We start from the raw sequence: 17,167 nt of genomic DNA, 5'->3' as shown, positions 1-17,167 counted from the left end.
TATGGTGCATCTTTCAGTTCCTAGCCGGCTGCAGACGGGGGATTTGAATTGGAAGGTTTAGAATTCCTTCCCTATCGTCTTTACTGCAGCATCCATATGACTTGCAAATTGTAGAAGTCTTGGAGGCGTATACATGGGGATGTACCAGTAAGTTTTCAATTTAAAAATCTTTTAGTAATTTTTGATATTTTTCAATATTAATTATTTGCTATTAGGATTGAAAACTTGCTTCGTATTTTTACGGCCAGATGGCGCTAGCCACCCATTACCATCATTTTGGCTGCAATATTTGGGAAAACATTTCGATGCGATTTGATTGGATTAAGGAGAACAGTGCCTACGTTCCTTCTGATGACGCTCCAATAAGAGCAGAAAACTGCAGTTAAAGGGACTGGCTGCACTCCTTATTCTAATTAAAAAGTAAGATTGTTTTTCCTTCGTATTGCACCCGAATATATAAAAATGGTACACACATTTTTATTTTATTTTCTTATTACTCAGTAGAGTAACTATGGTGCATCTTTCAGTTCCTAGCCGGCTGCAGACGGGGGATTTGAATTGCAAGGTTTAGAATTCCTTCCCTATCGTCTTTACTGCAGCATCCATATGACTTGCAAATTGTAGAAGTCTTGGAGGCGTATACATGGGGATGTACCAGTAAGTTTTCAATTTAAAAATCTTTTAGTAATTTTTGATATTTTTCAATATTAATTATTTGCTATTAGGATTGAAAACTTGCTTCGTATTTTTACGGCCAGATGGCGCTAGCCACCCATTACCATCATTTTGGCTGCAATATTTGGGAAAACATTTCGATGCGATTTGATTGGATTAAGGAGAACAGTGCCTACGTTCCTTCTGATGACGCTCCAATAAGAGCAGAAAACTGCAGTTAAAGGGACTGGCTGCACTCCTTATTCTAATTAAAAAGTAAGATTGTTTTTCCTTCGTATTGCACCCGAATATATAAAAATGGTACACACATTTTTATTTTATTTTCTTATTACTCAGTAGAGTAACTATGGTGCATCTTTCAGTTCCTAGCCGGCTGCAGACGGGGGATTTGAATTGCAAGGTTTAGAATTCCTTCCCTATCGTCTTTACTGCAGCATCCATATGACTTGCAAATTGTAGAAGTCTTGGAGGCGTATACATGGGGATGTACCAGTAAGTTTTCAATTTAAAAATCTTTTAGTAATTTTTGATATTTTTCAATATTAATTATTTGCTATTAGGATTGAAAACTTGCTTCGTATTTTTACGGCCAGATGGCGCTAGCCACCCATTACCATCATTTTGGCTGCAATATTTGGGAAAACATTTCGATGCGATTTGATTGGATTAAGGAGAACAGTGCCTACGTTCCTTCTGATGACGCTCCAATAAGAGCAGAAAACTGCAGTTAAAGGGACTGGCTGCACTCCTTATTCTAATTAAAAAGTAAGATTGTTTTTCCTTCGTATTGCACCCGAATATATAAAAATGGTACACACATTTTTATTTTATTTTCTTATTACTCAGTAGAGTAACTATGGTGCATCTTTCAGTTCCTAGCCGGCTGCAGACAGGGGATTTGAATTGCAAGGTTTAGAGTTCCTTCCCTATCGTCTTTACTGCAGCATCCATATGACTTGCAAATTGTAGAAGTCTTGGAGGCGTATACATGGGGATGTACCAGTAAGTTTTCAATTTAAAAATCTTTTAGTAATTTTTGATATTTTTCAATATTAATTATTTGCTATTAGGATTGAAAACTTGCTTCGTATTTTTACGGCCAGATGGCGCTAGCCACCCATTACCATCATTTTGGCTGCAATATTTGGGAAAACATTTCGATGCGATTTGATTGGATTAAGGAGAACAGTGCCTACGTTCCTTCTGATGACGCTCCAATAAGAGCAGAAAACTGCAGTTAAAGGGACTGGCTGCACTCCTTATTCTAATTAAAAAGTAAGATTGTTTTTCCTTCGTATTGCACCCGAATATATAAAAATGGTACACACATTTTTATTTTATTTTCTTATTACTCAGTAGCGTAACTATGGTGCATCTTTCAGTTCCTAGCCGGCTGCAGACGGGGGATTTGAATTGCAAGGTTTAGAATTCCTTCCCTATCGTCTTTACTGCAGCATCCATATGACTTGCAAATTGTAGAAGTCTTGGAGGCGTATACATGGGGATGTACCAGTAAGTTTTCAATTTAAAAATCTTTTAGTAATTTTTGATATTTTTCAATATTAATCATTTGCTATTAGGATTGAAAACTTGCTTCGTATTTTTACGGCCAGATGGCGCTAGCCACCCATTACCATCATTTTGGCTGCAATATTTGGGAAAACATTTCGATGCGATTTGATTGGATTAAGGAGAACAGTGCCTACGTTCCTTCTGATGACGCTCCAATAAGAGCAGAAAACTGCAGTTAAAGGGACTGGCTGCACTCCTTATTCTAATTAAAAAGTAAGATTGTTTTTCCTTCGTATTGCAGCCGAATATATAAAAATGGTACACACATTTTTATTTTATTTTCTTATTACTCAGTAGAGTAACTATGGTGCATCTTTCAGTTCCTAGCCGGCTGCAGACGGGGGATTTGAATTGCAAGGTTTAGAATTCCTTCCCTATCGTCTTTACTGCAGCATCCATATGACTTGCAAATTGTAGAAGTCTTGGAGGCGTATACATGGGGATGTACCAGTAAGTTTTCAATTTAAAAATCTTTTAGTAATTTTTGATATTTTTCAATATTAATTATTTGCTATTAGGATTGAAAACTTGCTTCGTATTTTTACGGCCAGATGGCGCTAGCCACCCATTGCCATCATTTTGGCTGCAATATTTGGGAAAACATTTCGATGCGATTTGATTGGATTAAGGAGAACAGTGCCTACGTTCCTTCTGATGACGCTCCAATAAGAGCAGAAAACTGCAGTTAAAGGGACTGGCTGCACTCCTTATTCTAATTAAAAAGTAAGATTGTTTTTCCTTCGTATTGCACCCGAATATATAAAAATGGTACACACATTTTTATTTTATTTTCTTATTACTCAGTAGAGTAACTATGGTGCATCTTTCAGTTCCTAGCCGGCTGCAGACGGGGGATTTGAATTGCAAGGTTTAGAATTCCTTCCCTATCGTCTTTACTGCAGCATCCATATGACTTGCAAATTGTAGAAGTCTTGGAGGCGTATACATGGGGATGTACCAGTAAGTTTTCAATTTAAAAATCTTTTAGTAATTTTTGATATTTTTCAATATTAATTATTTGCTATTAGGATTGAAAACTTGCTTCGTAGTTTTACGGCCAGATGGCGCTAGCCACCCATTACCATCATTTTGGCTGCAATATTTGGGAAAACATTTCGATGCGATTTGATTGGATTAAGGAGAACAGTGCCTACGTTCCTTCTGATGACGCTCCAATAAGAGCAGAAAACTGCAGTTAAAGGGACTGGCTGCACTCCTTATTCTAATTAAAAAGTAAGATTGTTTTTCCTTCGTATTGCAGCCGAATATATAAAAATGGTACACACATTTTTATTTTATTTTCTTATTACTCAGTAGAGTAACTATGGTGCATCTTTCAGTTCCTAGCCGGCTGCAGACGGGGGATTTGAATTGCAAGGTTTAGAATTCCTTCCCTATCGTCTTTACTGCAGCATCCATATGACTTGCAAATTGTAGAAGTCTTGGAGGCGTATACATGGGGATGTACCAGTAAGTTTTCAATTTAAAAATCTTTTAGTAATTTTTGATATTTTTCAATATTAATTATTTGCTATTAGGATTGAAAACTTGCTTCGTATTTTTACGGCCAGATGGCGCTAGCCACCCATTACCATCATTTTGGCTGCAATATTTGGGAAAACATTTCGATGCGATTTGATTGGATTAAGGAGAACAGTGCCTACGTTCCTTCTGATGACGCTCCAATAAGAGCAGAAAACTGCAGTTAAAGGGACTGGCTGCACTCCTTATTCTAATTAAAAAGTAAGATTGTTTTTCCTTCGTATTGCAGCCGAATATATAAAAATGTTACACACATTTTTATTTTATTTTCTTATTACTCAGTAGAGTAACTATGGTGCATCTTTCAGTTCCTAGCCGGCTGCAGACGGGGGATTTGAATTGCAAGGTTTAGAATTCCTTCCCTATCGTCTTTACTGCAGCATCCATATGACTTGCAAATTGTAGAAGTCTTGGAGGCGTATACATGAGGATGTACCAGTAAGTTTTCAATTTAAAAATCTTTTAGTAATTTTTGATATTTTTCAATATTAATTATTTGCTATTAGGAAAAACTGCTTGAAAACTTGCTTCGTATTTTTACGGCCAGATGGCGCTAGCCACCCATTACCATCATTTTGGCTGCAATATTTGGGAAAACATTTCGATGCGATTTGATTGGATTAAGGAGAACAGTGCCTACGTTCCTTCTGATGACGCTCCAATAAGAGCAGAAAACTGCAGTTAAAGGGACTGGCTGCACTCCTTATTCTAATTAAAAAGTAAGATTGTTTTTCCTTCGTATTGCAGCCGAATATATAAAAATGGTACACACATTTTTATTTTATTTTCTTATTACTCAGTAGAGTAACTATGGTGCATCTTTCAGTTCCTAGCCGGCTGCAGACGGGGGATTTGAATTGCAAGGTTTAGAATTCCTTCCCTATCGTCTTTACTGCAGCATCCATATGACTTGCAAATTGTAGAAGTCTTGGAGGCGTATACATGGGGATGTACCAGTAAGTTTTCAATTTAAAAATCTTTTAGTAATTTTTGATATTTTTCAATATTAATTATTTGCTATTAGGATTGAAAACTTGCTTCGTATTTTTACGGCCAGATGGCGCTAGCCACCCATTACCATCATTTTGGCTGCAATATTTGGGAAAACATTTCGATGCGATTTGATTGGATTAAGGAGAACAGTGCCTACGTTCCTTCTGATGACGCTCCAATAAGAGCAGAAAACTGCAGTTAAAGGGACTGGCTGCACTCCTTATTCTAATTAAAAAGTAAGATTGTTTTTCCTTCGTATTGCAGCCGAATATATAAAAATGGTACACACATTTTTATTTTATTTTCTTATTACTCAGTAGAGTAACTATGGTGCATCTTTCAGTTCCTAGCCGGCTGCAGACGGGGGATTTGAATTGCAAGGTTTAGAATTCCTTCCCTATCGTCTTTACTGCAGCATCCATATGACTTGCAAATTGTAGAAGTCTTGGAGGCGTATACATGGGGATGTACCAGTAAGTTTTCAATTTAAAAATCTTTTAGTAATTTTTGATATTTTTCAATATTAATTATTTGCTATTAGGATTGAAAACTTGCTTCGTATTTTTACGGCCAGATGGCGCTAGCCACCCATTACCATCATTTTGGCTGCAATATTTGGGAAAACATTTCGATGCGATTTGATTGGATTAAGGAGAACAGTGCCTACGTTCCTTCTGATGACGCTCCAATAAGAGCAGAAAACTGCAGTTAAAGGGACTGGCTGCACTCGTTATTCTAATTAAAAAGTAAGATTGTTTTCCTTCGTATTGCACCCGAATATATAAAAATGGTACACACATTTTTATTTTATTTTCTTATTACTCAGTAGAGTAACTATGGTGCATCTTTCAGTTCCTAGCCGGCTGCAGACGGGGGATTTGAATTGCAAGGTTTAGAATTCCTTCCCTATCGTCTTTACTGCAGCATCCATATGACTTGCAAATTGTAGAAGTCTTGGAGGCGTATACATGGGGATGTACCAGTAAGTTTTCAATTTAAAAATCTTTTAGTAATTTTTGATATTTTTCAATATTAATTATTTGCTATTAGGATTGAAAACTTGCTTCATATTTTTACGGCCAGATGGCGCTAGCCACCCATTACCATCATTTTGGCTGCAATATTTGGGAAAACATTTCGATGCGATTTGATTGGATTAAGGAGAACAGTGCCTACGTTCCTTCTGATGACGCTCCAATAAGAGCAGAAAACTGCAGTTAAAGGGACTGGCTGCACTCCTTATTCTAATTAAAAAGTAAGATTGTTTTTCCTTCGTATTGCACCCGAATATATAAAAATGGTACACACATTTTTATTTTATTTTCTTATTACTCAGTAGAGTAACTATGGTGCATCTTTCAGTTCCTAGCCGGCTGCAGACGGGGGATTTGAATTGCAAGGTTTAGAATTCCTTCCCTATCGTCTTTACTGCAGCATCCATATGACTTGCAAATTGTAGAAGTCTTGGAGGCGTATACATGGGGATGTACCAGTAAGTTTTCAATTTAAAAATCTTTTAGTAATTTTTGATATTTTTCAATATTAATTATTTGCTATTAGGATTGAAAACTTGCTTCGTATTTTTACGGCCAGATGGCGCTAGCCACCCATTACCATCATTTTGGCTGCAATATTTGGGAAAACATTTCGATGCGATTTGATTGGATTAAGGAGAACAGTGCCTACGTTCCTTCTGATGACGCTCCAATAAGAGCAGAAAACTGCAGTTAAAGGGACTGGCTGCACTCCTTATTCTAATTAAAAAGTAAGATTGTTTTTCCTTCGTATTGCAGCCGAATATATAAAAATGTTACACACATTTTTATTTTATTTTCTTATTACTCAGTAGAGTAACTATGGTGCATCTTTCAGTTCCTAGCCGGCTGCAGACGGGGGATTTGAATTGCAAGGTTTAGAATTCCTTCCCTATCGTCTTTACTGCAGCATCCATATGACTTGCAAATTGTAGAAGTCTTGGAGGCGTATACATGAGGATGTACCAGTAAGTTTTCAATTTAAAAATCTTTTAGTAATTTTTGATATTTTTCAATATTAATTATTTGCTATTAGGAAAAACTGCTTGAAAACTTGCTTCGTATTTTTACGGCCAGATGGCGCTAGCCACCCATTACCATCATTTTGGCTGCAATATTTGGGAAAACATTTCGATGCGATTTGATTGGATTAAGGAGAACAGTGCCTACGTTCCTTCTGATGACGCTCCAATAAGAGCAGAAAACTGCAGTTAAAGGGACTGGCTGCACTCCTTATTCTAATTAAAAAGTAAGATTGTTTTTTTTTCGTATTGCAGCCGAATATATAAAAATGGTACACACATTTTTATTTTATTTTCTTATTACTCAGTAGAGTAACTATGGTGCATCTTTCAGTTCCTAGCCGGCTGCAGACGGGGGATTTGAATTGCAAGGTTTAGAATTCCTTCCCTATCGTCTTTACTGCAGCATCCATATGACTTGCAAATTGTAGAAGTCTTGGAGGCGTATACATGGGGATGTACCAGTAAGTTTTCAATTTAAAAATCTTTTAGTAATTTTTGATATTTTTCAATATTAATTATTTGCTATTAGGATTGAAAACTTGCTTCGTATTTTTACGGCCAGATGGCGCTAGCCACCCATTACCATCATTTTGGCTGCAATATTTGGGAAAACATTTCGATGCGATTTGATTGGATTAAGGAGAACAGTGCCTACGTTCCTTCTGATGACGCTCCAATAAGAGCAGAAAACTGCAGTTAAAGGGACTGGCTGCACTCCTTATTTTAATTAAAAAGTAAGATTGTTTTTCCTTCGTATTGCAGCCGAATATATAAAAATGGTACACACATTTTTATTTTATTTTCTTATTACTCAGTAGAGTAACTATGGTGCATCTTTCAGTTCCTAGCCGGCTGCAGACGGGGGATTTGAATTGCAAGGTTTAGAATTCCTTCCCTATCGTCTTTACTGCAGCATCCATATGACTTGCAAATTGTAGAAGTCTTGGAGGCGTATACATGGGGATGTACCAGTAAGTTTTCAATTTAAAAATCTTTTAGTAATTTTTGATATTTTTCAATATTAATTATTTGCTATTAGGATTGAAAACTTGCTTCGAAACTCAGTAGATTAACGAGAAAAATTCACGAATCAAGAAATACCACAAAAAGAAAAAGGCACACCGACAAAAAATGGATACATCAAATAGTAGATGCGGGAAAGATTAAACAGAAAACGCTTGAAGAAATGAAAATGGATAATAACACATGATAGAACAGAATGTAAGAGATGGACGAATATGTAGCGAAACTAAACCCAAATCCGACACCTGCAAGGGTATAAGAAAGGGGAGAAAGAGAGAAAGAAAATTTTCAGTTGGTTTAATGCAGTTGGATAAGTAGTAGACTTGGATGAAAAGGAAATTTTTAGAGAGACAGTTATAGTGATCTTGTTAGAACAGCATTCAAGAAATATTGTTGTAATTTAAACAAGTATATATTTTTTGGAAGCAAATACTCATTATGGAAAGCAACAAGAAAACTCAAAACGCAACAACTTCCAAATCCACCAATCAAAAACTTCAATAATACATGGGCCAGAAGCAATAAAGAAAAAGCTGAAGTCTTCGCTGAACACCTAAAAATTGTATTTAAACCATTTCCTTGCGAGGTATCCACCGCAGAAGAAAAAGAATAATGGACTACCTAGATGCCCCATTTCAAATGGACTTACCTCTACATAAATTTACTGTAAAAGAAGTCAAACACATTGTAAAACATAAAATCAACATAAAAAAGGAACCTGGATTCGATCTAATTTTCGAAAAGCTCTACGCCAGTAGGATCGAAATAATAATACATTTAAATAAACTGATTCCAGGTCATCATATCAGTTTGGATTTCGAAAAAAGTACGGAACAATTGAGCAGGTGCACAGATTAGCTGACCAAATCTACAGGGATCTGAACGGTAAAAGATATTGCTCAGCAGCCTTCTTGGTTATATCACAGGCATTTGACAAAATGTGGCATAGCGGCTTACAATTTAAACTAAAGGAACTCTTACCCTATCCCCACTATCTACTACTAAAATCCTACCTATCAGACAGACATTTTTTCGTGAAACTAGGGAGTGAACTTACTGCATTACATCCAATATATTCTGGCGTTCCTCAAGGTAGCGTCTTGGCACCTATATTGTTTCTCCTTTATACATCTGATCTGCCAAGAACAAGAACCACCACTGTAGCAACATTCACTGATGACACGGCGGTCTTGGCATCCCACACCAATCCGGCCTCAGCCTCAAAGAATCTTCAGACAAACCTTGATAAAATTAAAAAGTGGCTAAAAAGATGGCGTATCAGAGTTAAGGAAACGAAATTTACATAAGTGACATTTACTTTACGCACAGAAATATGTCCATCAGTAAAAATCAACGACTGCTACCTCCCACAAGCTGACAATGCTAAATATATTGGCATGCATTTGGACCGACGGATGACTTGGAAGAAACATATATTCACCAAAAGAAAACAGCTAGGCCTTAAATTTAGCAAAATGTATTTGCTGATTGGACGCAAATCTAAATTATCATTGGACAACAAAATACTCTTGTATAAGGCAATTCTCAAACCTGTGAGGACATATATGGTATACAACTTTGGGGAACCGCCAGTAATTCCAACATTGACATCCTTCAAAGATTCCAAAACAAAGTGCTGCGAACCATCGTCGATGCACCTTTCTACATCCCCAACAGGGTCATTCTGGTTCATCTACCAGTTCAGTGTTTGTTACAGTGAAAGAGTGTCAGTGCACCCTAACGTGTTGGTCAACCGCCTAAACGTGCCCGATGTCAACGAAGTGCGTAGACTTGGACGCCTGCTGCCTGCCGACCTGTCTACAGGACTCAGATAAGTTTTAGCTTATAAGGACATATAGACACCAATAAGTACTGTCATTTTCAAAAAAACACTAAATTTAAATTTAGCTAGTTCCCACAAGGACAAAATAATTTCTGTTCTTGTGGGATCGGTACTCACCGGAGGGACCGCAGACGTTCGGATACAATTAGCGTCTCTTTGCAAAGACAATGACGTCGACTTTGCAAAGTAACAAGACACTTACTCAACACACACACTACACATTACACCTGACTTAGTGATAACTTATACAATTACGTGGCTAAAGGTTCTAGTTCTAAACCAAGGCCAGAATAAAAAAAAATTGGCTAGTTCTTTAAAGGAGATCACTCACTGGAGTGATACTCTACATGCCAATCTAACCTTTGTCAAAGCAAACGCTTATTGCCCTTCCGGCAGATCGCAGAATCCATTAGGGGTTGAATATAAAAAAAATATTTTTTGTTTTTATTCTAAAAAGTTAATGTGACTTCGAACATCTTCGTATCATACATAAAAAAATATGAAAAAAAAATTTTAAGAACCGCTTTTCTGTAGTTACGAGTGACTAAAATTAAAAATATTATAAAAAAATTAACTAAAAGCAAAAAATAAAAAAAAATTCAAACTTGAAGGATTATTCGAAAAACAGTAATATACACTCACCGGCACAAAATTCCGCCACCCAAAATTTTTGATTAAGTTTGAAAATCTATAACTTTATTATTTGTACTTCGACTTTCAAGATTCTTACACGAGTTTGTAGGTACATGTATTGATGTCAATTGGTATTATTCCGGTAACAAAAAATTTCTACTTAGATGGCATTATACGGGGGTGAATATAAGTGTTGTTTTTTCTCCTAACTTTAAAAAATTCTGTGGAAAAATTGGATGGCTGATTTTGTTTCATACTCCTTTTGTATTATCCTGGAGGTATCACTAAGGTCTTGTTTTTTGAATTATCTGAATATCTCTTTTCTTGTAAGAGCTGTAATTAAAAACACTGCTTTGAAGGTTTATTTAATTAAAAATATCAAACGCACTAAAATTAAAAAAAAAAACAAAACAAATTTAACAACAAAACAAAACAATTCAATAGCGGTTATATCCACCTCTTGCAGCAACGACTGCTCGCAATCTGTTTAGCATCTAATAAAGATGTGTTTTCCTTGCCTGGGGAATACCCCGATATTCCTCTACCAGGGCCATAACTGTACCAACTTTTCTGGAGGCCTAGGATGACGGCACATTTTATTCATCCCATAAATGCTCAATATGATTGAGATCTGGGTCAATCAGTGTTTTTATTTACAAAAAATGGTACAGCTCCTACAAGAAAAAAGATATTCGGAGAATTCAAAAAACAAAATGTTGGTGATGCCTCCGGGAAAATATGACAGGACTATGAAACAAAATCAGCTATTCCATTTTTCCACAGAATTTTTTAAAATTAGGAGAAAATCCAACGCTTCCTTTCACCCCTGTTCAATGACATGCAAGCAAAATTTTTTGTTACCGGAATAATACCAAACAATATGAATACATGTAACTACAAATAGGTGCAAGAATCTTGAAAATCGGAGCACAAATAATAAAGTTATAAATTGTCAAACTTAATTAAAAATTTTGGGTGGCGGAATTTTGTGCCGGTGAGTGTAGATTAAATATACAAAAATCTCACTCATTCGAAAATTGCAATTTTTGAACCCGAATAACTTTTGATTAAAAAATAAAATAGCAATTCTGCTTACCGCATTTGAAAGTTTAAGTCAAATTACTTTCATTGCTAAAAATTAATTTTTTTATTGTTAAACAAAGCTATAAACATATAGTGATTGATTAGGCGAGCGTACAGACAATTTCTACGTAAATTACGTACATTAAAACGCATGCATTGGACACGGGAAACACTATGTGTTTATGGCTTTGTTTAACAAATAAAAACCAAATTTTTAGCAATGCAAATAATCAAAACCGATCGAATTTGACTTGAACTTTCAAGTGCAGTAAGCAGAATAGCTATTTTATTTTTAATGAAAAGTTATTCGGGTTCAAAAATTGCAATTTTTCGATTTTTTTAAAGTTCAACCGCGTTTATGTCGAAAACTATGCATCCTACGAAAAAACTTGTAAAAACATTTTTTGCTAGAATGGCCCATAAAATACAAAAAAAATATTTTGTTTTGCGAAAAATGGCTGTTATGTGATTCCTCAAGTTCTTTGTTTATAACAATCTTATCGACGTCCGGATCGACTGTTACCCAAAAAATTCGTGGTCTACAGGTCAAAATATATAAAAACTTGGGTAAGTCCATCTGGATTAAGGAGGTCGTTGTACCCCCCTGGCGACAGGACTATTAAAGAAAAGCGTGGAGCTCGTCTTCATCGAATAAACGATTTGAGGATAGATACTTGTTTACTATTCGGCCCCACGCTTTTCTTTAACGAATGTATTAGATTTTTTTCAATTTTTTAACGAATGTGTGAGATTTTTGTATATTTAATCTATCTAACAGTATTTTTGGAATAATCCTTCGTGTTTTAATTTTTTTTTATTTTTTGCTTTTAGTTGATTTTTTTATAATATTTTTGAAGATATTCTTCTTTAGGCGCGACTCGATTGAGGGTAAAATTGTACATAAATCTGCGCGCATATGCACACAGACAGTATGTAGTTCCTTGCTAATCTTTCAAGATAGGTATTTATGTATCTGCATCCGTGCAATTAAGTCATTAAAAGAATATATTAGTGTTTTTAGTAAATGTATTATTTATTATAATTCTTGTGTTTTTGGATTTGTGTTTCTCTGTAGTAAAATAATAACATATTATATAGGCATAACATTTTATGTGTTGTGTAATTATACATATCCGAAACTTAAATGTCAATTAGAAGGACCTCGCTGGTGTAGTTGGAAGGGCGTTAGCTCCGTGATTAGAATGACGCGGGTTCTAATCCTAGGCGATTCATACCTTTTTTTTATTTTTGGTTGTTTTAATAAAAATTTTTTTAAAGTGGTAGATAAGAAAGTTAGTTTTATTTTTAAATAAAATACAAATAACCTGTTAAGTACATTTACTTCGTTGAAATTACCTATATAATACAAGAATATCTTCTTACGTGCGTACAAAATACACACACATTCTTTTTTTATTTTAGTCACTCGTAACTAAAGAAAAACGTTTCTTAATTTTTGTTTCAAATTTTTTTTATTTTTTCTTTTTAGTCTTGCACTTTTTAAACATTAAAATATATCGTCATGTTTAAAAAAGGATGTACCTACTATAACTTGATAACTCCAAAATTGACGTTTTTGAGATAACTAGTTCACAAGATGTATTTTATTTGCCTCCATATTGTGTAAAAACTTGATAGCTCAGTTCAAACGGGTTAAGTATTTATTTATGATTGACGAAAGTTGATAAAATTCAAATGCCACTAATATTCAGTGCTAAAACTTGACAAGATAAGTTATCAAGCTGTTATTTAATCGAAATAATCGTGAATACGACATACACTAAATGCTATAACTAGATAACTCGAGTTATCTAGTTTTAGCACGGGTTTCTTTGAAACCATTGAACTTACCACATAATTGCTATGTGTTTATTCGGTTCATTTTAATGCAACAATTCGAGAATTGTGAGCAGATCTGGCAACCTCCATGGAAGAGAGCTAATTTTCAACAAAATAATGTTTAAAATATTAGTTGTGTTAAAAAGTTCACTTATATGCGACTTAGCACAACATGCGACATTACCAAATGTTAACATTATGGTATTGCTAAAAGTTGATAACTTTAATTTTTCATGCTTTTTTCCATATTGGAAAACAAATTTACACCATATTTCTAAATAGATCAGTTGCCAAAAAGTTAAGGAACAGTATTTTAGAGCCGCAGAGTGAATTCTGTATTTACCAATATCATGGTAGCAGCACAAATATCTTTAAAATCTTTAAACTCGTTTATCTCAAAACTACTAATTTCGAGTTATCAAGTTATAGTATTAAGGCGACGAGATAGACACATTTTTTGCATTTATTTCAACATTTGATACATACATTGTACATTTTCTCTAATTTCTTCATACATTTCTTAAATCAAAATTATTATTTACACCTATTACAGTTTTCACAGTCTTTGCATCTTTTCTAATGCTTTACTATTGCATGGTGTAAACCCTGTTAATTTCAACTCCATCCATTAAGGGTTCGTAACAAATTTTGAATTAATACGCCAAAACGAATTCTAATGTTAATTGTAGCACGAAACGTCTCTATCGGTGGTTTTTCTAAGACTACGTTAAAAACACGGATTTTTTTAATTTGAGTTTTGGTTGAAGTTTTGTTTCGTATCGTATTGAAATTTGAAACGAATAAGCGCTGATGTTTATAATAAACAAAGATATGAGCGTTCAAAATCGTCGCTGCTTAGGATGTTTATAAACATGATGTACAAACATGAAAAGTAGTCGAAATCGGCAAAAAATTTGAAACTTTATTGTTTATTTATGAAGCATAACGTAAGCAATTAACGTAAAATGTGAAATTATGTAGAGTTCATATAACTAGCTACAATCTGTAAAAGTTCCAAGTTTCTACATTGTAAAAAACAAGAGAATTTAAGTATTTTTCAATAAAATCGTTTTTTTTTTTTATTTAAACAATTATTAATAAACATAAAAAAAATTTATTGACTATTCGTGTATTGTTCCCACGAATGCATATGTCTGCAAATTTTTATTCATTGCATTGAAGGAAAGACAGTCAAATTAACGTCTAAAGACTTGACACAAACGATTGAACTAAATAAAAGCGTTTAATAAACTACTAGTAGACCGCCACTTCACTTCGACGTGAGGTATGCGAATCCGAGCCCAGCCAGGTCAACAAGGATCTACAGTTCGAGCGAGTGTCTCGTAAATTGCACGACTTCGAGCAACGCTTCACGCAACCGTATTTGCGTACTTGTGCTTCGAGTTGCGTGGTCGTACGGAGTTTAATTTACCAAATTTAAATATAATCGTTTCTACTGATTTATAATATGTATACTATAATATATTATATTAAAGTTTTTAAATATTGTTATAGTTTTTAACATTGTATTTTAATATGTTTTGAGTTGTGTGGTCGTGCTCTGGTCGAGTGGAGTTATAATTTACCAAATTTAAATATACCTAATCGTTTCTACTGATTCATAAAATGTATACTATAATATAATATATTAAAGTTTTTAAATACTATTAAAGTTTTTAACATTGTATTTTAATATACTTTGTTTTATTAATAATAATATTACCTAAGTATTGCACCTTGTTCAAAAAAAGTTCAAGATAAATACCGCGGTTTTTCCATATGAAAATGCAAAGCAAAATAATACAATTTGCAGAGTTTGTAAATGCTTGTTTTTTGATAAAATAATACAAATTGTATGTAGGTAGGTAGAGTAGCAAAGCGTTGAGTAGTTATAGCAAAAGTAGCTACGCCATCTGAGACACGATAAGGATGAAATTAGTTTTATATTTTCTTTTCTCATGGAGCATGCATGATGGAGAGTTTTTTTTAAATACGTAACAAAGCATGTTGTTTTGTTATCTATGTTGCAAATATGTTTTTTTTTTAATTACAAAATATGTTGTTTTCAATACAAGTACCTAATTGTTGTTATTATTTACTGAGCATTTAGAATTTTGACTAACGCTCGATTTCATAATAAAGTTAAAGTGTGTGTTACCTTAAAAAAATGCAATTGTTACAGTTAAAGAAAACTTTAAATTTAAAGTCCACTTTAACTTTATTAATATAAAATCGAGCGTAAGAAATTTTATTCGACCCCTCCGTGGCTCAGCGGTAAGAGCGCCTGCCTTTGGATCGAAAAAATCCGAAAGGTTGTGGGTTCGAATCTCACCAGGGTCAGAAATTTTTCATTTATTATAAATTAATGAATGAATATAGTTTCTGTCCTTGTGGGATCGGTACTCACCGGAGGGACCGCAGACGTTCGGATACAATTAGCGTCTCTTTGCAAAGACAATGACGTCGACTTTGCAAAGTAACAAGACACTTACTCAACATACACACTACACATGACACTAATACTCATGTTGTGACTGGCCGAATGACATAAAGTCCATGCAAATATAAACAAAAAAAAAAAAGAAATTTTATAAACTTTGAAAAATAGCATTTCAAAAAAAGTACTGTAAGTATGCTGTATTTTTTATTTTTTCTCAAAAAATAAAACAATTTTATTTTAAAATATGTATTTTATATTGACACATAAAAAATAAATTATTTTTGAATCAAAACTTTTGCAGCCATCATATCGGCTTATTCTGAGGACGGCTTTTGAAATTTTGACCTTTTTTTTCCCTTTTTAATTTTTTTCGTTGGAAAAAATCTCTTCTGAGGGATATTTTTTTATTGGAGGGTATTCTGGATGTGGATGGAAAACCCAAATTGATATCTTTTTGATTTCTTATAGCATCTATGGTGGGTTTTATCGGGACTATAATTTTTTGTACAGCCTTTAATTCTTCGAAAGAAACTAAACACTTAGTACAACGATTCATTTTCTAATTAAACAAAAAGAACAATGAAAATAAAACAAAAGTTTAACCACACTTAAAAGTTTTAGAACTTCACACCACAGAATCAAGTTACTCAAATTTTCAAACACCTCACCTGACAGTGTCTCAAGTACGATTGCGCGAATTCGTGCAATTTACGAGACGCGCCCGGTCTGTAGATCTAAGTGCCAGGTCATCGGAAAACAAAAAGGCTTAACGCGTCAGTATAATTCTAAATATGAATCTGGCGCTTAGACTGGAATATGCGGGCGTCTGATCGGCCTATGAGGGAGCACTACCGGAAGGGCGTTAACGCCTAAAATACCGGTGTATATAAATATAAACTACTATTAGTATACGTTAATGACAGTTTTTCATTAGTATTAACTTTATTTCATTTATTAGACTAATAGAAAATCACTAAACTTACATGGTAGCTCTGGAAGGTGCTTTTGAGTTTTGCACCATCTTTTTATAATATCAATGTCTGCGCCAATTTGAAAATCAGATTTTTTCCATTCCTCTCTTATTTTTCTTCGATCTGTGAGTAGAAGATCTGAGGTCGTCAACATGGTGTTCTTTTTCTGTAACAAAATTTAAAATTATTTACTTATCCATTTTTATATAAAAAAAATTGTCTATACTGTTTTATGACATAAAAAACAACTGAATTGTGTTATGCATTTGGAGAAATCATATCTGCTTTCTACGTTAGCTGGATTCGGAGGTATTTATAGATTTACTTTAAGTGCATTGGTAGGAAGAACACTCTTTGTCTTTTTCAGCTATGGTGTACCTGGTCACTTTTAATTTTTATTTTTACCTAAGTCCTCTAAGATACAATCATGATGTTCAAATGTAAGCATCAGAACTGGTCTTTTGTCAACCAATTTTAACAATTAGTTTTTTCTC

The 17,167-nt window shown here is 34.2% G+C and overlaps 1 protein-coding gene across 2 annotated transcripts in view; it reads right to left on the bottom strand.

Moving 5' to 3' along the window:
* LOC126888825 (alpha-tocopherol transfer protein-like) overlaps window positions 1–17,167 on the bottom strand; it is a 168,840-nt gene that overhangs the window by 75,745 nt on the left and 75,928 nt on the right. For both annotated transcript variants that reach the window (XM_050657239.1, XM_050657237.1), the window contains exon 2: window positions 16,686–16,839. In XM_050657239.1, coding sequence (XP_050513196.1) covers window positions 16,686–16,827 — 142 coding nt within the window. In that variant the 5' untranslated portion in view covers window positions 16,828–16,839. The remainder of the gene's footprint in view (window positions 1–16,685; window positions 16,840–17,167) is intronic.

The sequence above is a fragment of the Diabrotica virgifera genome, chromosome 7, assembly GCF_917563875.1.
Source record: "Diabrotica virgifera virgifera chromosome 7, PGI_DIABVI_V3a".
In the NCBI taxonomy this organism is placed as follows: Eukaryota; Metazoa; Arthropoda; class Insecta; order Coleoptera; family Chrysomelidae; genus Diabrotica; species Diabrotica virgifera.
Note: the sequence above shows the minus strand (reverse complement) of the source record. Positions and strands in the feature narration are given on the sequence as shown.